The 24,929-nt window shown below is 41.0% G+C and overlaps 1 protein-coding gene across 4 annotated transcripts in view; it reads right to left on the bottom strand.

Moving 5' to 3' along the window:
* Window positions 1–24,929, bottom strand: part of YTHDC1 (YTH N6-methyladenosine RNA binding protein C1) — a 37,289-nt gene that overhangs the window by 5,772 nt on the left and 6,588 nt on the right. For 2 of the 4 annotated variants that reach the window (XM_075605412.1, XM_075605421.1), the window contains exons 3-11: window positions 24,594–24,922; window positions 15,406–15,733; window positions 13,233–13,322; window positions 12,424–12,477; window positions 10,778–10,872; window positions 9,523–9,631; window positions 2,817–2,934; window positions 2,253–2,337; window positions 1,052–1,218 (exon numbers count right to left, since the gene is read on the bottom strand). In XM_075605412.1, coding sequence (XP_075461527.1) covers window positions 1,052–1,218; window positions 2,253–2,337; window positions 2,817–2,934; window positions 9,523–9,631; window positions 10,778–10,872; window positions 12,424–12,477; window positions 13,233–13,322; window positions 15,406–15,733; window positions 24,594–24,922 — 1,375 coding nt within the window. The remainder of the gene's footprint in view (window positions 1–1,051; window positions 1,219–2,252; window positions 2,338–2,816; window positions 2,935–9,522; window positions 9,632–10,777; window positions 10,873–12,423; window positions 12,478–13,232; window positions 13,323–15,405; window positions 15,734–24,593; window positions 24,923–24,929) is intronic. The other 2 variants (XM_075605432.1, XM_075605442.1) reach the window with 2 other exon arrangements.

Raw genomic sequence — 24,929 nt, 5'->3', positions numbered from 1 at the left:
AGCTGGCTCTCTACCTACCACCAAATTACCCACAGTTGCACCCCATCAAACCAACACAGTCTTTAGTAGAAAACTTTTAGGATTTATCTGTATGCAATAACGCTATAAAAGGGAGGGGTGATTGGCCGAATGGCTTTTAAACACCAGTTCTTTGAAAGCCTTCTCCAACTCTGAAACATGTTACACCCCTTTTTTTTCCTGGTATAATACAAGTTCATAAAGCAGTGAGAAATAACCGTGTCGATCCTCTACAATATTTATAGTCCACAGGCACTGCCAGCATCTGGAAGGGATGTAGAGACACAGCAACAGCCCCCACTTTCTGGTTTGTTGCCAGGTCTCCAAGGGCAACTTGCTCCCCTTTGGACAGAACCTAAAGCGGTTTCAGGAGGAGGAGATGTATTCACTGTGGTAATACTTAGAGAACATTTTCAATCTGCTTCTAAACACATCATGGTGAAGCCATATGGAAATAGTCCCAACAAGGCTCCTCTTGAAAACAAAGCAACTTTTTTTTTTTTTTTTTTAAACAAGCTTTATCTCCTTAACAGGAGGTGGCATCTTCTGCAACACCATTATTGATCCTTTATAAAAGTCCCATATCTCTTAAGGGTTATCCAGAGATTTACCTGAAAGAAAAGGCTTTTAACAAGAAATTAACATACTTTGCTTCTGCATATTAGGATATAGATTTACTTCTCAAATTTAAGTCTGCCTACAACTTCAGTATGGTTTCTGCCTTGATTTGTGTGTGTTAAACAGATCTAGTCTAAACTAGGCTATGACTCCGCCTCTCCAATCAACCGGTTCTCTCAAGAGGATAACCCCCCTTGCTGGGTCTTGATAAACGAATGCGACTTGGGATTGGGGGGATAGGGAGGGCGGAAGGGATGGGACCAAAATGAAATCCTCAATGAAGCCACAAACTCCTCCAATGCAGCTTGATGTGAGGATTTTCTCTCTTCGTCATCGCCAGTGAAACGCCTGCTGCGTCGTCCGTCACGTTACTCCGGCACAAGTGCCTACTATCAGTCCAAAGAACGTTTCTAACCTTCCCACTTCTCTCGTTGCTTCTCGGCGAGTAGGGCGTCCTCGTGATCGGGGCTGTGAATTCATTCTTCTCTTGTGCCTCATTTTGTGAATGACTTGATACAAGTCAATGGTGTCATCCGTGGGGAACAGAAGGCAGAGTTGGGTTCCGCACTCCGGTTCAATTTCCTGCAAACCGCAAACAGTTATTCACAAAGTGGGGGGGGAATTTTTTTTTTTTCTAAAATAAACATTAGCTAGTTATTTTAGTGTGTTCCTATTTTGGCACTAATCCAAAGATCTACACATTAGCTAGCATTATCGTTATTACATTATCAGAAATGTTACTTTAGCATTCACTCACTGAAACCACAGTGATTCATGAAGAGTCTAAATCCTGTTTGCATGGCTCCAGGTGACGCAGTCATTAATAATGCATTCTTCCCTTTTCCTGCACCAGTTTGAGGTATCGTATTTTCTCCACGCAAAAATTAAATTAAAATGTTATCATGGGCCCATTTAAATGGCAAAACGATCCTTCTTTGAAATGCCACGAAATGCAGAAACAAGCGAGTGAAACCCTCTTGAAAGCATACAAATTCCAGGATATTTGTATACCGAGAAGTGTAAATATTTGAAACGTCCCCACTATTTTCCCAGTCAAACACAAAAATAATGAAATAAAATGCCCTTGCCCAGTCGTGGAAAGACAGTGGGTGCAGAGCAGTAAACGCAGTGTGTAGCTTTGTGAAGTAGAGCAGTTTGATAGCTGTGCCACAGTGCTTTCGTCTGCACCCTGCATGTTCTGTGATCATTACCATTAGTTTTCTACTTCTAAAAGTACTTACACTGGTATTTGCTGGTTCTAGAATGTCTTGAGATACTAAGTTTTAGTACCTTTTGGCCAGTGACTTTAAGAAAGCAATTAAATAAAAAAAAAAAATTAAAAAAGGATGCACATTCAGAATTCCAGGATATGGCAAGCAGTACATCACTATGAAGTTTCCACATGTTGAACTAACCTTTTTTTTTTATCTATTATTGTTCGAACTACATATTACACATTGAATGGCAGCAAAACATTATCTGTACTTGGGAGTTAGTATTGCCACATGGTGGCAATATTAAAAGTGCATAAAATGCATCATATACTAAAAGAATTTACAACAGTTTTGAAGATTCAACTCCATTTCAACCTGAGGCAGCAAAGATGGAAAACGAACCTGTCCATCACGTCCAATCTTCACTGGTTTATGTTCATTCCAAGGGTTGGTGAGGTGAGCAGATTTAGTGAATGGTAATTCACGCCTAGTTATAAATAAGCAGAAAGACACAAGAGGGCTGCTAGCCAAAACAGACAATGAAGAACATAAAAGGAACTTATTGATTCAGCCCCCAAAATACACTGGTTGCAAAATGTAAAAAAAATAATAATAATCACGTGTTATCCTACATTACAAATTATGCTGCCAAGGTCACAGCACACATTACAGGGGCCAGGTGCTGACAAATCTCAGAAGTCATATTAAGTGTAAAATAAGAGCTGCCCTGCTGTTTGTAAAGTGGTTAACTGTACCCATAGTGAGAGGCAGGGAGCTGCTCAACTGAAACTCTGCACCCTCAGAGACGTCTATAACTCACATTTTTAGCAATGGGTTTAGAATATGAAATCCATGCATTAGAGTGTATTAAAATGGAGGGAAAAAAAAAAAAAAAAACCTTTGATCACATTAAAGCAAAGGATTGAATATTTTTATGTAACATTACTGCTACGTTGGTCTATTTACCTGCAAATCCAGTCTATCTTGAATACACCCCCAAGCATTTTCGCGTTCATCCCTGCAGGCAGCACCCAGTGAATAGGTGATCCACCGTGATGCGATTCTGAGGACAGCCTTGCAAAGCCTGAAGCAGAGAAAGAATACGTGTGTGTGAAGACGTACAAGCGTTTATCCCACCCGTGTGTGGCTTACAAGACAAGAAAATGTCTATTCACAAGCGTTTTATTGAACAGAGGGTCCCAAGCACAAACTTATTATAATTTACAGACTGGGGAATAATTCATAAAGGGCACAGAGAAATCCATAAGATTGCGGGGGATACATCTGATTCACTACAATGGTTCTCGAAAACTCCTGCAGACTTCTGGTAAGTTTTTGGCAAATATCTTCAGTATTGATTACAATGAAAGCAGAAGAACATTTCAGGAACAGCTTACATAGGCAAATCTCAAGTCCTAAATCCAAAATATAGTGAATAAAATGAACAAAAATTGATTCTGTAGCACATTAGACATCCTACAAAAAACAACAACAGAGCAGTGCACTAGTAGGGGAAGTAATATAGATGCTGACCATACTTCTAATTGAGATGAATAAACCATTTTGCAGTTTTAATGTATGATATGCTCAGGGAAGAACTTTTTACCAACTTCAATATTCAGAAACACTGTACCCTTCTTAATTAAAGGTTTCAACTTGCCACATTATACATTAATATTGCAATAGCTTCATTTATTCCAAATCCAGCTTTCTACAAGTCTCAGAGCCCCTTACGTACAACTTTTTTTGGTAGTTCAGAATCAGTAAAAGAAAGTATTTGATCCTGCTTTGTTTTTGAGATGTGCAACAGCATTATTTAAGAACAAACCAGTCTAAACCAACAGTGTTTCTGTTGGTGACCAAATAAGAGGTGGTGAGGGAAACCATACATGGTCATGGAAAACAACAATTTTATGGGAAAATCCTGTTAGAGAACAGTGAAAGCCACAGTGACAGGGTCTGTAAATAAGACATTAATAGTTTGTGCCTTTTTTCAAAAGATGCTCATTGTGTACTTTAACAGATGGCAGGGAATTACATTTTTTTAAATCAATCTGGTGCTTTAGGGGTTAATGCGGTTAGTTTGTCTTAAGACAAGATACTGTATTGTGTGAATGACAGGTTAAGTCTGTACTGATCTACAGTTTGGGCTTAAATGGGGGGTGGGGGGAGGAGCATTATGGCTGACAAAGTGAAATGTGTCGTATAGAAGGTAAGGGACGATAGCCAGATCCCCTGGGCTGTCAGCCTCAAAGAAAACTGTAACAGTCTTGAATTATCACTTGTGCATCCCATAGAGGAGTGACAGACAGGTCACCACATAGTTGGAGGACTTTATTACATCTAAAAAAATTTGAGCCGGACAGCAATTCATAAGAGTAACAAATGGATATCTGTCAACGTTGCGATTAGACTAATTAAATCATACCACACACTGCATGGCTAAGAGGTGCCCAAAACAGATAACCTCTTCTGCGAAAATATAGACGTTAGGCTGTTCAATTTTAGGTGCAGGAGTGCATGTGGAAAGCGCATACGCATACGCGTGACGATGACGTCTAAGCATTCTGGAAATTAAGTTATGAGTGTTTATATCTGAAGTCAGATTTTAAACGTCAGAAGAAAATGTTTTTTTCTCCTTAAGTCATGTCACCCAAGTAGCTGATTTACAGCGGGGTGGGTCTAATAGGTGTTTTAATGCAAGAAGGTCTGGGCATATATATTGCATGTTTGAATAGAAAATCGGAATTCAATAGATTTGGTATCAGACATGTGAATTTTCATCTTTCTGTACCAGTGACCTCTCTGGGAAGAATTTATGACGCATGGTAACATACAGGGAATTGAGTATTTTTATCCTTTTATTTTAAAGAAACGGTTCTGCATTTATTGCAATCTTTATGTAATCAAAGCACTGTCTTTTTGTATATTAAAGAGGCAAGACTAGCAGCTTAAAAAAAAATAACATTAATCTCTCAAATTTTTACAGAACTTGATTAATTTTTATTGAAAACCAATTACCTAAGCTGCCGATCAATTGGTTCTCCCGTGATCGATCAAAAGCTACAATGTATTCTTATATTACCAATACTAAAGTAACATTGGCTATTGTTAGAGTTTGCAGCTCAAACTGCTGGTAATATTCTTAACAAATTATCACAAAGATCTTGCACTGCTGGGGATGTGGGCTAAAGCCTGCTATAGAAATGAAAAGATGCTCAGTATATTACAACTCATTAAAAATGGCACGAAGAGTTGAATTTTAATTAAAAAAAAAAAAAGGTAGCAAGTATGATCTACTACTGCAGAACGCATTTATTTAAAGAAAAAACACAACTAGGATATTGCTTGGATTGCTCCTTTAAAAGCCAAACTTTAGTAAGTGATGCTTTAGGCTCTGATTAAACTGGTTGCACACTGCTGAGCGTCAAGTACATTTTCGGACACATTTTGCTACAATAGTTGTGTGTTTTAAGTGCAGAGTCTCTTTAATAAAGAGAGGTAGCACAAAAATAGGAGAAAGATGGCAGAGCACTGCCAAATGGTGAATGAAAAAATGTAGAGGGGGCTCACATATGGAAAATGTAAATCTTTATTGGATCAGACAAGAGCCCCAAACCGATAGACGCATTAACGCGTTTCGGGCATGGTGCCCTTTAATCTTGACTTTTATTCATATTATGGGGAGATGTTTATTGTGCCATCCAGACTATTTGTGTATATCGCCATAGGCAATACTAGGCACTATTCCCCCTCATGTTAATTATACATTGTTCATTTACCTTATGAAGGAGGCCATATTTTTATAATCTGTAATTCATGTTTAATATGGACACAAACGCTGTCTGAAGCACCGGACTCACGTTTATACTGCTGTTTAAAAAACAGAGACCGAGTGTGTGAGAGTGAGAGTGTGAGAGTGAGTAAGAGAGTGTGAGAGAGTGAGTGAGAGTGAGTGAGAGCGTGAGAGTGTGTGAGAGTGAGTGAGAGAGTGTGAGAGTGAGAGAGTGAGAGAGATTGTGAGAGAGATTGTGAGAGAGAGAGAGTGAGAGAGAGAATGTACATACATACATATATGTAGAGGTATCAGTACCGTGTTAGCCGAGCTTCAATAACCAAAAATAAATAGATGATACCGTTCTGTGGCTAACGAAATGCTTTTATTTGTGCGAGCTTTCGAGATACACTGATCTCTTCTTCCGGCGATGTTACAATTAATGAAGCAAGCAAAAGGTATACTTAAAAACAGTGTCTCTTGGAATGTTACCTGTGCTGGTCCTTCCCCCGGTGTGGATGTGTTTTATGGCTAGAGGTGTTAAATGGTTACTGAAAGCAAGTGATGTAAGAGTGTGTGTGTGTGTGTGTGTGTGTGTGAATATAAATGAATGGAGAGCCCACAGTATATACAGTGCTTTACAAAAGGTGTGTGTGGAGTGGGAGTGGATATAAATGGTGTGGGTAGGTGTGGAAATGTGAGAGAGTGTAGCACAACTAAAAGTGTGTGTGGATACTATGTGGTCCCTATAGGTATATAGGGATGGAAAAACAAGGAGTATAAGTATGTGAGAGACAGCTGTGTGTGCATACATATAGCACAGTATGTACAGACATGGCCTATAGCGCTCATGGGAAGAGAGTTCACTTGTGTCAGTAATGACTAATAAAATTTCGATCTGTTTTATGAGTAATTACTGACACAAGTGAACTCTCTTCCCATGAGCGCTATAGGCCATGTCTGTACATACTGTGCTATATGTATGCACAAACAGCTGTCTCTCACACATACTTATACTCCTTGTTTTTCCATCCCTATATACCTATAGGGACCACATAGTATCCACACACACTTTTAGTTGTGCTACAATCTCTCACATTTCCACACCTACCCACACCATTTATATCCACTCCCACTCCACACACCTTTTGTAAAGCACTGTATATACTGTGGGCTCTCCATTCATTTTTATTCACACTGATACACATACACACTCTTTCTTCACTTGCTTTCAGGAACCTTTTGACACCTCTAGCCATAAAACACATCCACACAGGGGGAAGGACCAGCACAGATAACATTCCAAGAGACACTGTTTTTAAGTATATCTTTTTCTTGCTTCATTCATTGTAACATCGCCGGAAGAAGAGATCAGTGTATCTCGAAAGCTCGCATACAAGCATTTTGTTAGCCACAGAACGGTATCATCTATTATATATATATATATATATATATATATATATATATATATATATATATATATATATATATATATATATACACACAATAAATATAAATATATATAATAAATATATATATATATATATTAAATATAAATATATATAATATATATATATAATATACAGGCATACCCCGCTTTAAGGACACTCACGAGTAAGTACATATCGCCCAATAGGCAAACAGCAGCTCACGCATGCGCCTGTGAGCACGTCTTGAACAGCAATACCAGCTCCCTACCTGTACCGCAGCTGTGCGCAAGCGGGGAGACTATAGAGCCTGTTACACATGCGTTATTTACATCAGTTATGCACGTATATGACGATTGCAGTACAGTACATGCATCGATAAGTGGGGAAAAGTTAGTGCTTCACTTTAAATACATTTTCACTTTACATACATGCTCCGGTCCCATTGCGCGGGAGATAGAGATATAGATATATATATATATTTATATATATCTATATCTCTATCTATCACACACACACACACACACACACACACACACACACACACACACACACACACACACACACTGGTTGACAAATCACCAAAAAATCTACTCGCCACACAAAAAAAATCTACTAGCCACCTAGTACCAAACGAGTTCTGCTCGGGCCAATATTTACTCGCCCGGGGGTTAAATCCACTCGCCCGGGGCGAGCAAATGTATAGGTTTGTCGAACACTGATAGATATATATATATATATATATATATATATATATCACACATACATAGTGCTCGACAAACCCGGTTGCCAACTCGCCACCTGCGATCGGATATTGGCCCGTGGCCAGTAACTTTTCCCCTGCTCTGCAACAAAAAAAAAAATCCCCTGCTCCGAAAAACAAAACAAAAAACCTAGCTGATTGCCTGTGACGTGGGAAGGAGTTGCCAGGACTTCAAACCGCCCTTCCTTCTCTGCACGGGTAAGTAATGGGAGGGGTAATGGGTGAGTGCGTGCATGTCTGCTGCTGCTGCTCCTCCTCCTGTATAATTGTGTCAGCTCCTGTAATTTACAGGACCTGCACTGATCCGGTCATGGAGGAGTTTGAGCTTGAGGTGGGGGGAATTTAATGCACTTTAAATATTTATATACTATATACACTGATACATCCTTCCCCCTCTCTCCGGCGCTCCCCGCGCAGGTCGCAACATACTGTAGTAGCTGGCCCCCCACCCCCCTTTGGCGCTTCTCCCCCCCACCTCACTCCCCTCTGGCGCTCCCGCTGCCCGCGCGGGTATGAAGATACTGTAGTAGCCGGGGTGTTTCTCTCCCCTCCGGCGCTCCAGCGGGTCTGAAGCTTGTGCAGTAGCCGGGGTGTTTCTCTCCCCTCCGGCGCTCCCGCTGCCCGCGCGGGTCTGAAGCTTGTGCAGTAGCCGGGGTGTTTCTCTCCCCTCCGGCGCTCCCGCTGCCCGCGCGGGTATGAAGATACTGTAGTAGCCGGGGTGTTTCTCTCCCCTCCGGCGCTCCAGCGGGTCTGAAGCTTGTGCAGTAGCCGGGGTGTTTCTCTCCCCTCCGGCGCTCCCGCTGCCCGCGCGGGTGTGAAGCTTGTGCAGTAGCCGGGGTGTTTCTCTCCCCTCCGGCGCTCCCGCGGGTCTGAAGCTTGTGCAGTAGCCGGGGTGTTTCTCTCCCCTCCGGCGCTCCCGCTGCCCGCGCGGGTGTGAAGCTTGTGCAGTAGCCGGGGTGTTTCTCTCCCCTCCGGCGCTCCCGCTGCCCGCGCGGGTGTGAAGCTTGTGCAGTAGCCGGGGTGTTTCTCCCCCCCCCCTATCTCCCCTCCAGCGCACGTCCCTTCCCGTGTGTGTGTGTGTGTGTGTGTGTGTGTGTGTGTGTGTGTGTGTGTGTGTGTGTGTGTGTGTGTGTGTGTGTGTGTGTGTGTGTTTATGAGAGAGAGAGAGAGAGAGAGAGAGAGAGAGAGAGAGAGAGAGAGAGAGAGAGAGAGAGAGAGAGAGAGAGAACTTGTGTGTGCAGGACACCAGAGGTAACACCCCGCCCCCCCCCCCACCCAGTCAGTCAAAGTCACCCAGTCAGTCATCCCACTTCTAAGGTGGTGGAAGCAGAAAGATGATTGCCATCTAGTAAGAGGTTAATAGTAAGTAATTGAAAGTACCTTGAGCAGGAGACAGGGGTGTTGGCTAGTATAACCATGTGTATTAGCCCCGGATGCAGATCTAAGTCAAATGCCGTTTATGACAGATGGTATATTGGGATGGATTGAAGGGAGATATTGTTAATTTGAGAGGCCTTTGCAAAGGTGAAAAATGGGCCAGCTAGAGAGCTGTGTATGCAAGCCACTTGCACACAGGTGTGCCAGCCGTGACATGTACCAATTGTGGAAAGGCATTGCTTAAACAGATTGTGCCTTTGTTCATGTATATTTGTCATATATACCGACACACACATTTACATTCTGTTGGTACAAAAAGCTTTTGCTTACCTTGAAACTTTCCACTCTCTCTGACAGAGAACACTAAAATAACACTCCTCGCTGCCCTGAAAGCTGCGTTTAACTTCTTCTCATTTACTGGTAAAGTTGACCATACGCCCTACGGGGAATAAAGTGGAAAAAATTAGGTGCTCCCAGAAAGTGTAATATGTGGCTACAATGCTTACAATAATCAACCAATATATCAAATTGTCAAAAAGACAGTGAATATCAAATGTGAAAAGGTGCTATTGGTACAAAATGCAGCTCAAACACCCCCTGCCCCCCAATAAAGGTTCTCACTTTTTTCAAGGAAGTGTGCAAAAAGAAAGGAATGGGGAGTGCAAATGAAATGCAAGTGTACAAACTTGAAGTGATAGGTTTTTTTTAAATTATCACATCATGAAAGCACTTCAATGCGTTTTAATTCCATTTATAAAAGATTTGCCATATCTCCTATTTGAGATGCACCTCTCCCCTACCCTGCTGTGTATGAGCATTTGGAGAAGAGATACGTTGCATTTACTTGAAGACACCACCTACATCAGACCTTGAGACCACATTACATGGCGGTTACGCGAATGCTTCTACTCATTCATTCTGTCGGCTGTTTTTTCACCTATCACCAAGATTCTACACTTTTGCATTTCATTTGCGCTCCCAATTTTTCTTTTTATGCCCTATGGTGAAGCACGCAAACAATAATAGACTAACCCAGCAAGTAACACAAGGTATATTTATAGCCTGGTAACCTCCCATTACCCAAATATACAGTTGAATTAATCATAAACCGTGCCATGTGTGCAACGTTCACACAAAGTATGCCGATCAGAACCACACCTAGACAATAACACAATGCCAACATTCTGAACTAATGGAGCGGCAGCCATTAATGCAGGTGTTTTGGACAAATTATAAAGGCAGGCTCCAACAGGCTGAGGTATATCCCTTGTTTTTCATATAAGCAGTGCCAATTATCCACTTGAGCACAAAAATAGAACTGTTGTGGATAATATCATGCTGCAATCACCAGGTGTTTAATTTGCATTCCCTGGAGATCACAAGTGCATAAAAAGCTCTATGAATACCAGGTACTGGATGAGACAACACATCAGCAGGGCTATTGCCCAAGGAGCTTTATCAAAAAGCATGCAAAAAAAAGCAACACTTCTACATTATCTCATAATCTGCGCAGATAAAGATGGTAACATTGTGAAGCCCTAGAGAGAAAGAAAGCCAGCATGTTAAAGTGAACAGTGAGTGTTACCTTAGCTTTGGCAAGCGAGACATTCTCATGATTGTTACTTTTGATGAGAAAGAATCGGGCTTCTTGGAGAACATATCTTATTTTATTCATTCGCTCTGAAAAAAATAAATGAAATGCAGATGTGAAACGGTCTATATTTTATTTATTTATTTACAAAAATTCAATCTTGAATTGAAATGTAGTTGCTGGCCTTTTTAACAGCAATGGCTCAGTCACATCCTATATAAAATGGTTTACATTAGACATTAATGTCATTCACACTTTATATGAAGATTGTTGGGTCATGTAATCCTATATTAAACCTGATCTAGGTCTTCCAAAGAAAACCTGTGTTTCCATATTGCAGTCCCAAATAGATTTTTGCTTTGATTTGCCTTTTTGGCTATTTTAGCCAACTGCAATTTTGACTCAGAAATGATCAAGAATTGAATAATGGAGGACTTATTCTAAGAAGGACTGGAAAAATGTAGATTTACATTGTTTAAAATACTCAAATTATTTTTTTTTAAAAATCCAATACTGATTACAGGAAGCAGATGTATTGACGTTGAGATATGATGAAAGATAACGATCTTCTGGCAGTTCATGGAGACCAAGTTCTGTGTGTGTTTTTTTTATATGGCTATCAAATTGATTACAATAAACTAAAAGCAAAAGTAGCCTTATTGAACAATTATTTTTCCCCTCGTAGAGAATACCGAATTACGTGTGAGAGGAATAGTAAGAGTTGTGACATGTAAATACGGCCAAACATTAACGGTCATTATTAACATCAAGGTGTACATATAACAGCAAGATAATGTGTTCATAAAAGTACATTTAAACTTAAAAGCGACCATTTCAAATAACTTTGATATCTAGTTAAAAAGTGAAAGGGAGTTAAGAAATTTCCAAGATTACATCGCTGAACAAAATTAATCTGTCAAGATTTGTTTTTTGGAGGGGAGAAAAAAACCAAAAAAAAAAAACAACAAAACATCTTTTCATAGTAGCCACTTTAGAGGTGGTCTGAACATTTACTCTGGGATGTTTTAAGTGATAGTTAGCCCTTCTAAGTAATGGGGAAAAAAAAACCTGCACAGACGCATGTATCTTTAGGTTGTTACTCAACATTCAAACTAATCTATGGTAATATAAATTAGTTCAACTCCAAATACAGCAGGGAATACTAGTTAAGTATAACAAAGTAAATGCACTAATAACTAATTAGATAACTACAGAATATGCGCTCAAGAGATTTTCATAAAAAATAAATAAATAAAATCAGCAGAGAGGCAAATTCTCTATATGTACTTACAGCACCGTAGCAATGAAAACTGGGACAGCCAGTGTGAAAGGCAGTATTACAGTACTGACATCCTGAAAATGTATTCTATTCCATTCCTTCATATAAAACGTTGCTGGATCAGTATTCAAAGCTGAAGAGCTTTGGTCTACACTTTTGCTGTGGTCCGTATTTAGAAGTAATTTGTCAATGTAATTGTATAAACTAAATAGAATTTTATGAATATTGATTATCGTGGTATTTAATATTAAACACGTAAGAATGACCATATTCAATCTATGGTAACATTCAGAACCCCTTTTTACTTTTCTTTATGGGATTGAGGATCAAATCACAGAAGAAAGGGAAAATTAAAGGATACCTTTTCGGACATCACGAACAGAGGAGGATAATTTTTCATGCTTCTTTTCTGAACCTGTGTTTAGCCAAAGTACATGTATTCAGATTGTGCCTTCAGACATAAAATACATTTTCAAAACTACTTTGTCCCGTTTTCTTATAAAAGCCCTTTTATTAGGGCTTTGCATTTCAGACATTTAACAATATTCCAACAATTTAACAAGTTCCAAGCAGTTTTTCACTGCAAAATGGTACAGAAAATTAGCAGGTAACAAATACGTTGGCACGTTTTCAGTACAATTCTGCAGTCGAATACTGCAACCTTGAAACCATAACCCACGCCAACAAGAAGTCTTGATATGGGTCTATAAATCCACAGCAATATTCATGTTGGTGTAAAATAAGTCTTTACACCTGCTATTTGTAAAAAAAAGGGTCAGTGATTTAGGAATAATTTAAACAGAATTTACTGAAGAATATGTCAAAAAATGGCAAGTGAGCAGAACACATTCAGATTGACCAACATAATCCTGTCCAGAATCGGTTGCGTATACAGAAGAACAGTCCTGGTCACCAGGCAAAACTTATCACTCCAGAAAAAATAATTTTTTTAAACGCTTCACAATTTATACTACACTGAAACGATTTAATTTCAGACATTATGCAATAAAAGCAGTGTGATAGGAAAGGAAGAAAAAAAACCCATCCACCTCCGACACCATTTCAAACTAGTTTATCATGCCAATGGTAGTAAGCTATACTATTTTAATTTATTTTTTTGTATCCATTTCACTGTTGTGGAGTATGAGCATCCAAAAAAGGAAAGAATACCTGCATAAGAGTCTGATGCAGAACTTCCACTTCTATCAAACACAATTGGAGAAATACCTCTAGCCCTTTTCCTTTCCTTCTTTTTCTGATCTAGAAAATATGCGAAAGAATAACGTAAGCATGGCAGTGGTCTTTAGTGCTCCAACAGCCAAGCTCTGATCTAGCCGTTATCCCCCTTCCATTGGGAAAGCCTATTCACAATGTATTATTATTACATTGGGCTCCATACTAAAGCATGTGAATTCAATCAAGAGAAAAGTCCCATTTTCAGGTTTAAAGTGGCAACAGTCTCGTGATGTAGTACTCGGAAAGGAAATAAATGGCCTACACACTAACAAAAACAAGTTGTCGGTTTTGTTTTAATCATGTTTTTAATTTTGTTGCGCTAATCAAGACGTGGTTTCATTTCCTTTCACAAAGGAAATCAGCAGAGGGGCAGTAGAAGGGGAGCAATAGCCAGATTTGCAGTACACTGCAGGTAAATTAGTGGACAGGGGACACCTGTTCCACGTGGCTACATGACCATTAGGTGGTGAAGTAGGCTACTGTAGTTGTGCAGCACTGGTTTTATGGCACAGAAAAGGATGCTCAAAAAAAAAGGGTAAAAGTCTGAAGATAAGTCATAAAAACTCTTACTGCTCTTCACTACATCTTTGTAGGTGCACGTTTAAACAGCCAGTGTAAGCAGCGGGCATTTTCAAAGCGGAGCATTGCTATGAACTTACTGACCCAAAAATCCTTCTTTGAGGAAAGGAGACCCAAGAAAATGATCTGAAAGATTCAAAAGGCACTTGCCCTGTTTCCTTTCAGTACAACCTCATAGCCAACATTAGGCCTCAAATCTGTTGCCATAAAAATTACATGAAAACCAAACACAACAAACAGACTGTGGCTCATTTCATGACTGAAATGTTCAACTTCCTGTGAGAAGGCACGGGGGGGGGGTCTGGGAGTAGCTAGTTGTAATACTTTATTACAGCCTTAAAAATCGGGTCTACCATTCGACGTCAAATACAATTTACTACTCTAAGGACAAGTAAATCTGTTCTATGTGCACCACATTACTTCTGTAAGTATTTTCAGAAGGATATCACAATTCTTCTTTTCACAAGTCTAAAGATTTTATTGGCTTTAAACGTACAAACGCAGAATGAAAGAATGATCAGGTTTTAGAAGGCAAAAGAAAGATGGATGAAGAAGCAATGAGCATTTTTATTAATCGAATCCTAGGTTTCTCCTACATCTGAATGCATCAACGTTCATGCTCCACCACCAAAACATAGTTTTAGATTATACAAAGCAACTGAACTCCCAAAATGTATTCTCTAGAGCGTAAGCGCGCACGAGCAGGGCCCTCATTACATCCCTGTATCGGTTTGTGGTCGTCTGTCCTCATTTGTATGCAACTATTTAGGTTATATACATAACTCTGTACCTCCATATGTTGGAGCGTTACAAATAAATGATAATACTTTAAATATTTATTCAGGTACGGCAAAACTAGAAATTTCTCTTGATTTGGTCACTGGATTTCCAAAAACAATGGACTGCATACATGTAGGTCACTTAAAATAAGCATCATACCATTTTCTGCAAACACCTACCATAAATGCAAAAGCAAGGTCATGCAGTTCAAAAAGTACCTTCTTAGAAGGCTTTGAATGGATATATGTACTAACCAGTCATATACTTTCACAAAGAGAACTGAAGCATTTTGATGCCATTGAAAATTAGATTTCTAGTTGCACGTCAACTTAATTTACAAGTGATATACATTTTTGCCTGTTAATTTTTTTTAATGTAAAAATACAAAGAGCATCATTTTTTTTTAATGTAAAAATACAAAGCGCATCATTTTATGTTCAACTAATTTCAAATTTAAAAACACAAAAAATAAAGGCATTGGAGCAGTGAACACTATCAAAACGAACATTAAGTGCATGACGTCCTAATATGTCAAAGATGCGCCAACATGACGTACCGGTACATCATACACTGCCCTTTAAGAGTTCACTTCTTTGCTGCTCAAAAATTGATTGTATGAAAAACCAGTGCATAGACCTTCAACATCTTCCACCATCCACAGAATTTATGACTTACTGTCCCCCCAAAACCCAAAATTAAGCAGGACAAAACAAACATAATAACCTTGAGCTTAGGGTTTCAAAATTACCTGAAATGTCAGAGCCGGAACCAGACCGAATAGAGTCACCATCTGTGAAGGAGGCAGAGTCCGACTCAGAGTCGCTGGCCTCGCTCCGAGTGTCATAGTCGTTTCCCTCCCTCTGATCTCGTTCACGCGCTTGATCATACTCTTCCTCTTCTGCCTCCTCACCTTCGTCATCCTCCTCATCCATTCCCTCCTCGTCGTTCTCACTGTTGTTGCCTTGGTCTTCATCGGAAGAGTCGCTACTGCCAGAGTCCCGATCTGAGCCATAGTCCTCAGAGTTGGAGGAGTGGCTGGATCTGCTTGCTCGCCTGCTTGCATCAAGCCTTATTTTCTAGTGGATAAGTTGATATAAAAAAATAAAATAATGTAACAAAAACTTAGGTCTGTCAATTACCAATCAGATGGCTCCACTCCGTAAACCTCACATACTTAAATTTATCTCCTCAAAGGGTGATTAAAAAAAATAAAAATATTGAGACAATAACTGGTTTAGACTATCGCAGACTCCCCAAACCAAAAACTACCTAGGAGACAGATATAGATCTTTATACAAAAAGGTAAGGAACTGTAGCACATCCAATACAAAAGGGAAAGTGACTTGGGGCTCATGCTTTCCCCCCCCATCCTAGAAAAATCAGGTGCACTCAGGACATTAGGAAAAAAGAGAAAGGTTCTAGATTAAACCAAAACGTTGATCACAAACATAAAAAAAAACAAAAGTCCTGCAAGTGTAGTTTTTCTAATAGGTACGTAGATATATAAAAAGATAAATATAAGTAGTGCCACTTAGAATATAGGAGAATAAAGTGATTAGTATCTAATGAATCCAACAGTAAATATCCTATAAACATATACTGTCAAATGTATATTGAACAGGGAATACACAACCAAAAAAAAAAATACAAAAAACCAAAGAGGATAGAAAAACGTCCCATCTATATTATGAAAAGAACAAAGTCTTCAAGGCACCCACTGGGTGTGGCAGGAGCGAATGCATCACTTGCAAACATCTTGTGACATTGAGGGGGTAACCAGGCCATCAATAAAATGTATTATGCCCGGCTGGTTACCTCTGATCCATATTCGGGGTTTTAGAGTCAGCTCTTGAACCCATTTGTTGTACATGCAATGTATGCGATTGTGCAACAATAAAGAATGTGTGTTTTACCTTTCATGAGGTGCTAGCAAGCAGATTGCTAGGCTATGAGTTTCAGGGGGAATTTGTCGGAGAAAGTCTCATCAGATTGTGTCTAGATAGTCAGGGTTCAGAGTTGCTGGGCGCCCCAATAATGTACCCAGGAGTCAGGTCAGGCAGCCCAGATACATGTAGGCACAAAGCTCCGGTCAAAATCCTGCTCTGAAAATGCTTTTGTAACTCACCGCTAGGACACCCTGCTTCAGCACAGACCAGAAAGGTAAGGGGGGCATAGAGGTGTAAGGTATCCCAAGAACGGTATCGGGGTCCCCCCAGTAACAGAGTGATCCCCAGTTCAATGCCTGGTTACCCAGAACCGGTATAGAAGTACTGGGTGTACACCAACCATATATAAAGGTTGCAAGGGTTTTTACGAAACCCAAGTCCAGTTTCCAAAGGGAATGAGATAGCCCTGAGAATGCACCCACGCGTTTTTTCATTCTACCTTGGAATTTAGAAAAAATATTTTGTTTCATACTGTTTTAATAGTACAGATGCTTGTATACGGTATTATGAGCTGGGGACTTCCAGGTCCATGGTTCCGAGAGACCATGTGGCTACCAAGCTTGATGCCACCAAGCCTGCTCGGGTCCCGGACATGAAAGCCTCAGAGGTTGCCAAGGTGTGAAAGCCATTTGGGCAGCGGAGTTAGCCTCAAGTACTCACATCCTGAGATGAATGAAAGTCATCGGACTACCATTGGCCCCACCTCAGAGGGGAGCCTAACTCCATGGGTGGCTTCTGACTGACAAGTGGCAGAGGTGCCAAGTTGGCGTATGCCCTTGTCAGAATCCGAATCCGTGCTTGCCCGGCTTAGATAGACTGGCAACGCTCTAATTGGCTGGTAGGATTTCTCCCACGCTCGGATTGGCAGGAGTATGTCATGAATAAAACACTAAGAAAGCCAGCAGCCTATCTGTTCGTGAGATTCTAAGCGCCACGACAGCAGCAGCAAATTCAAAACCACCAAAAGATGCTCAGAGAGAAATAGCAGCGAGACAGCTTCAGAAATTTCAAGGCGAGAAATTTTCTGTTCTACTTTTCGGGGCCAAGTTCTGAAAATAGAACATAGTGGTCGCGTCTTGGATTGCAAGCCGAAAAGAGTACCAGGACGTTTGGTACCATCTCCCGGTTAATGGATTTCGGCATCTCCAGAGCAGATACAGCGTTGGCGTGAAAAACCATGCCGATTTGAGTTCCAGAACAAGTCACGGCAAACCTAAAGACTTTGTTTTAACCTCTTATTTCACCTAGGAAAGTCTAGATTTGTAGCCCAGACCACCCAGTAAGTGTGTTTTATGTATTTTGTAACCCATGGTGTGTACGTCTGTTTATATGGAATAAATGACGATTTGTTTTACTCCGTAAATGATGCCGGTAAAAAGGTGTTAATACCTGGTCTCCCGTGACATCTCAATATTGAAGACTTTTTGTTCCTTCGATAATGGGGAAACATTTAAAATGAAGAGGTATGGGGCGCGCGTGACATCACTCCGGATGCACGTGACCTAGGGGAGCTCCGGTATAATAAATTAGAAACCCCGACCGAGGCTCCGATCAGCGCAGCGTCTCGTGGGGCTGATCGGAGGAACCTGCAGGGATGGCCACGAAGAGGATGCTGAATCTCTCCCGCTAAAGCCACGGACAGCCGACGGCAGAGAAGACGGACTAATGATTGCGCCACCGAGTTGAGCGCACGGGAGCACGCTACCATATCAACAGCCAGGGAAGGTGAGATGCAGGCTGCAGCAGCTGAAGGGGACGTCTGTGACAGAAAAGCCTCCCTGAGAAACTCAGTGGAGAGGGCTGCAACAGGAGAAAAGGCAGTGGGTATCCATTCCAGACAGAGAGCAGAGTATGGCAGAGGGAGACATTAATTACCAAACAAGACCTTCAGAACATGCTGAAAGAAATGCAAGTGGACTTTCGGTCAGTGCAGCAAAGAAATTTAAAGCGGAAGTTTCTTTATTGGCTAAAAGAACTACGGAAGGCTTGAAAATAAAATGGACATTTCTTTACAAAACCAGGTAAATACCGACGACTAGGTCCTGCTTCTCAATGAAGAGATAAGGGATGGTATCGACGATCTAGAGAACAAGATCGAAGGCAGAATTTACGAATCCGCCATGTCCAAGTCGGTCTCAGCAGAAGCCCTCCAGCCATACCTCAAGAAACTGTTCACGTCAATTGACCCCCAGTTGCAAGACGGCGATCTCCTGATGGACAGAACTCACAGAGCCCTAGGACCGTGCTTCGAAGACCCCAGAAGAAGTAGAGATGTAGTCTTAAGACTACCAATATGCAACCAAGGAAAGGATTATAAAAAGGCTGCAGAAACAGCGGATCAGTTAAATTTGAAAACGGCTCCATACAGATTTTCCAGGATGACAATTGAGAGGAGAGGACTGCGCTCAGTGACGGCGGTGCTCCAGGAAAAAGGGTATTTGTTACCAGTGGGGCTTTCCGTTCCGTTTATGGTAAACCACAGGAGGCAAGACAGGTCTCCCTCTGTTAGCCAGAGAAATCTGCGTCTTTTCTATCGGCACTGGATCTGACTCCCAGCGAGGGTTTGGGTCAGCACCGAAGAACCCGAGAAGATGACGATCAGCTGAGGGTGCGGTTGCCCGGAGATAAAAGATTCAAGACTGATGATGGCTTTGAGGATCTCTCGGCGAGTTTGTGGTCTTCTCTTTGACCGGCAGCTCGGCAACCAACGCCAATTCAGGGAAAGATATCCCGGATGTGCAGCTACATTTGTCTTTCCTTTACGCTTTCCTCCCAGTCTCCCTCTATAGTTTTTTCCAATCTATTACAGGGACTTTTTAATACATGGTTTGGAGTCGGCTGCCTGCTTCTCGGGTGCCGGTATGCTAAAGCTGATCGACGGACGAAACCTTTGAATACACGGATTGAGAGTCCAGGCGATGGGTGAGGGGGCCTTGGCCCAAAGATTTAGAAGAGCTGTTTTTTCTTGCTTGGTTATAGATGCAAAGGACACTAAGCCTCAGCGAGAAACCAAGAGCAAATTCCTACTAGAAAATGTTAATGCTAAAAGAGATTGAACATTTAAAGATAAAATGTGAATCAGGGCTTTTTTATATTTCTAGTCGGGAAGTCTATCCCTATAAGTATATGTTAACAAGAAAAGTTTTATATGTTTATATGTCTCACGGGGGTTAGGAATTGACGTGTTTTTCTTAGGTTCTTTTATATTCTAATTAAATTGTGGTGAGGGTGCGGTCGAGGGGTAGGGTCTGGCCACAAACTTGGGATGAGTGGCTGGTTTCATTCATCTTATTCTCTAGTTTAATTTTTACTGTTCTCCAAGTTCCCGGAGGGGAAAAGTCCTTTTTATGTTTTTTACTCCCTTTTGTTCCGTACAACCATTAAAGTTCTTCACATGATACGATATTGGAAATGACTAGTCAAACATTGAAGTTGGTATCCATGAATGTTAAAGGCATTAATAGTAAACGTAGACTGGCTGTAAAAGAATTTAGAAATTTGAAAGCGGATATTGTCTTTGTACAAGAGACACATTTCAATTCCCAAGAACCCCCAAATACTTTTAGCAGGACATACCCTACCGCATTTTACCAGTAAAAAAAGGGGGGTTGCGATTTTGATAAAACAGGGTATCCCATTCCAGACACTGGAGGTCAAGAGAGACCAGGGGGGGAGGTCACTTGTGGTCCATGGTCTTCTCTCAGGCCAACATATTACGTTCGTGAATATATACACGCCCAACGAGGGACAAATTGATTTTCTAAGGGAAGCATTGGAGTCAATGGGGGATAACCAAGAACAGCTATATATTGTAGGCGACTTGAACATGGTCCCAGGCCCGGATGTGGACAAATTCCACACATCCAGAGCAATCACACTCCGCAATGACGTACAGTGTAGCAAAGAAATTTAGATTGCTAATCAAAGAGTTTGGTTTGTTGGACGCCTGGCGTTGCTCACATAAAGGGCAGAGATTATTCCTTCTATTCGGCCACACGATTCGTATTCTAGAAAATCGATAATATTTTTGTATCTCCAAATAACCTAGAAGTATTGGTCCACTCAGATATAGGGCCTATTACTTGGTCGGCCACACCCCGGTGGCTATCCTGTTTGATACACCATTCGCCAACATTCAGTCATTTCATAGGAGGATGGATGATTCTTTACTAAATTATCCAGAGATAAGCGCACAAATTGGAGACTCAATTATTTTCAGTCCAACAATGGTCTGTAGAATAAACACTGTAGGATGCACATAAGGCCATGATTAGAGGACAGCTTATTTCAATAGCATCATACAGAATGAGAATAAAAATGGAAAAACAAAAATATTTAAAAAAGGAAAAAATTAGAAAGCTAGAAAGGTCACATTAAAAAAATCCTGTCGAGGAAAGTAAATAACATTTTGAACCAGGCATGGGAGGAATGTAAGAAATTACAATTGGAGTATGTAGAGAAGGCCCTTAAGTGGACTAGACAGATGTATTATGACAAGGGAGATAAGGCAGATTGTCTATTAGCAAACAGATTGATCAAGGCGAGGGCCTCGGTCCCCGCTATTAGATAAAAAAGTGGGGGAGTGACCTACAACCCTTCAAGGATCGCAGAGGAATTTGCTAAATTTTATACGGAACTTTACGATCTAGACAATTCAACCCTGAATGCTAAAGTCCAGGGATTGAACCAGATAGAGGATTATCTGGAGAGATTGTGCCCTCCCGAAATTGACGGAGGAAGATGTTAAGATTTTAAACGCAAAAATAACTCCGGTAGAACTGGGAAAAGCGGTCTGTTCTTTGAAACCATCGAAAGCACCAGATAAAATATCTACTATAAAAATGTTCTAGGGATTTTAGGACCTCGTCTGTTGGATCTATTCAATGATTCTCAGTGGAAAACAAATTGCTCCACAGATGACGACGGCCAATATAGTGGTGATCCATATGGCCAGGTCCCCGCTGCCTCCCCTCTATGGGGCCCACAAGGGGTGGCCGTCGCGCTGCGCGGACAGTCTTGCCTTAAGACAGGAAAATTGAGTTCAATACTGGAGACAAGCGCGATGGCCACGCCCCCTGGCAGTTCAGCCAATGAGGGCAAACCTGCCGGGTGACGTCATGGGCATCCCCCCCCCCGCCTCTCCCCCTACAGCTCACAGCAGACCGGGGATCAGAGCTGCACGCGCCGCCAGCCACGTTTACAGCACAGACAGCGGGCCGTAACCTAAAGAGAGAAAAGACCTTTATGTCGTAGTAGCTACAGGCCAATCTCACTGCTTAACACGGATTTGAAAATCTATAGCAAAATTTTAACCAACAGACTGAATCCAATACTCCCAAGATTAATTGACTATGATCAGGTGGGATTTGTGAGCGAGCGCCAGCCAATACAAGAAAAATTAGTAATGTTATTGATAAAATACACAAATCCAAACTGAAAGCTATGCTGCTGAGCCTACACGCGGAGAAAGCATTTGATAGGATAAGGTGAGACTTTCTAGATAATACATTAGAGGCATTTGGATTCTCCAGTCTTTTTACAAGGAGTCCGTGCTCTATCAGCCACCATGAAGGTCCAAGGAGGGGAATCTAATAACAAAAATGGGACTAGGCAGGGGCGCCCACTTTCCCCCCTTTTTTTCGCTCTAAAGCGAGGTGTAAGATTGTTTGACCACATTTGTCACCTATATGTTGTATTGCAACTGTGGCAGACCACACAACGTTGCAACTAGGTTCTTGCACACAGGTGCAATATTTTAAAAGATTTGAACATGCATAGTGTTTCAACACATTTTGTTTAAAAACACCATAAAGATCCAGGGACGTTCAGGGTGATGGGACTTGAACATATACCGTCCACCTGTTTAGGAGGGGATAGGTTCAAAAACCTATGTAGAAATGAGTCCTATTGGATCACATGGGTACCCTTACTCCAGGAGGTCTCAACTACTGTCTTGATACCAGTACCTTGGTTTAATCTACTGGCTACATGTTTCTCTCCTTTTTATAGTCTTTCATTCCTTTCTATAGGATTTCTTTTGCAATAGAATCTTATCCTATATTATTAAATGAATCTTATCCTATATTATTAAATGATTGTTTTAACTTGGTGAACATACATCCTTAGTGTTACTGTTCCCTTTCTCCCTGGTTTTGGGTATATTATAATACTGTGGTCATTTTACATTTCCAAATGTTTGAATGGGGTCCTGTATGTTTTTCATATATTTATTGAGATGCTTTAAATATGAGACCTGAACACAGAGTTTTTCTTTGTATACATTTGTTGGTATGTTCTGATATTTTATTTAATCTTAAGTGTTCCAGCTAGTCATCTTTGATAAATTACACACAGAAAAACCTACTGATGGAGAGGGTTAATTTGCCCTACAATCATATTTTACTGCCGTCACCTGTAGTTGCTCATTAAGTCCAAACTATTTAAGAGACTTTTTATTTGGTTTGTTATCCCCTGATGAAGTCACATGGTAGTGACAAAACGCGTAGGGTTTTGTTCTTGGCGAATATGGACGTCATCGCATCGTTACGTCCGATCATGAGGTCGCCCCGTTGACGGCAGTTCAGTGAAGAGGGGAGTTTTCCTTCGTCATACTAGGACTCTCAGTAATTGGCACCTCTGATATTGGTACTAGTGTATGCAGTGGAGTTATGGTATTTTCATTACCCCTGCGAGGACAATCCCTGCAGCCACAGCCTATGGACCCGTCTCCTTTCATGTATACATCTGGATGCTAACCTGGTTTACCCGTGGAGCAGCCCCTGATGATGCTGCCTGGTGATTATATCACAGAAATGCTTTTAATTCTTCGATGTCTGAGTGCATTTAGTACGGTAGAGGTATCAGTACCGTGTTAGTCGAGCTTCAATAATCAAAAAATAAATAGATGATACCGTTCTGTGGCTAACGAAATGCTTTTATTTGTGCGAGCTTTCGAGATACACTGATCTCTTCTTCCGGCGATGTTACAATGAATGAAGCAAAAGGTATACTTAAAAACAGTGTCTCTTGGAGTGTTATCTGTGCTGTTCCTTCCCCCGGTGTGGATGTGTATTATGGCTAGAGGTGTCAAAAGGTTACTGAAAGCAAGTGAAGAAAGAGTGTGTATGTGTATCAGTGTGAATAAAAATGAGTGGAGAGCCCACAGTATATACAGTGCTTTACACAAGGTGTGTGTGGAGTGGGAGTGGATATAAATGGTGTGGGTGGGGAAATGTGAGAGTTTGTAGCACAACTAAAAGTGTGTGTGTGGATACTTAGTGGTCCCTATTGGTGTATAGGGATGGAAAAACAAGGAGTATTAGTATGTGTGAGAGACAGCTGTGTGTGCACACCGGGGGAAGGAACAGCACAGATAACACTCCAAGAGACACTGTTTTTAAGTATACCTTTTGCTTCATTCATTGTAACATCGCCGGAAGAAAGCATTTCGTTAGCCACAGAACGGTATCATCTATTTATTTTTTGATATATATCATATATCATATATATATATATATATATATAATGACCAGCACTCATAACTTGTGAAAGAAGAGTGTTTACTGAAAACTCCATGTTTTGGTGCTGCCCAGAGAAGCTCTCAGCAGAGGTGGGTAGTGCATGGTAAAGTGACATATCAATAGAAGGGTAAAATCACCAGGTGATCAAAGTACCAGCATGACACAGGGGACCGAAACATCGGGATATGTTTGCCAGATGGATCAATAAATGCCTTTTTTTTGTTGCTACCCCCGTGTTCTGTTGGTACTTTGATCACCTGGTGATCTTACATACATATATTCTTCTCTATCATATATATTTTTTTTAAATTAGAAAATGACCAAGAGACTCCAATACAGTAATTGCTACATTGTGGGACACAGACACTATATGGGTGAAACGTTCCTACTCAAGGTGATGCTTTTTTCTTTTTAAGATGCGTATCTCACTCAAGTCCCCATTTAATCTGTGTAAGGACTACAATTGTTACCTCAGATGCCATATCAGGAGCGTTGGACGTGGGTCTCCGGTCAGATTCTCTCTTCCTTATGCTCATTTTATCCGGTGGTGCTTTATAACCCTCTCGAGTGTTGCTGCCAGAGGGACGGATTCTTCTATCGCCATCAGAGCGCCTGTTCCTCTCTTGCCTCTGGAAGTCATCATTCTTGTACTCTGGTGCTGGCTTTCCCTTGGGGTTGACGACTCTCTTGTTGCCACCAACTGACAGCCTTTGTGGCGGTTGTCTTGATAAATGTGTAGTAGACTGCTTCTGCCTCTTTGTATCAGTCATGTCTATTCTGTCGCTTTTTCTTTTGGCTCCTTCAGA

This window comes from Ascaphus truei, chromosome 1, assembly GCF_040206685.1.
Source record: "Ascaphus truei isolate aAscTru1 chromosome 1, aAscTru1.hap1, whole genome shotgun sequence".
Lineage (NCBI taxonomy): Eukaryota > Metazoa > Chordata > Amphibia > Anura > Ascaphidae > Ascaphus > Ascaphus truei.
The sequence above is the reverse complement of the archived record's forward strand: the minus strand, read 5'-3'. Positions and strand labels throughout refer to the sequence as shown.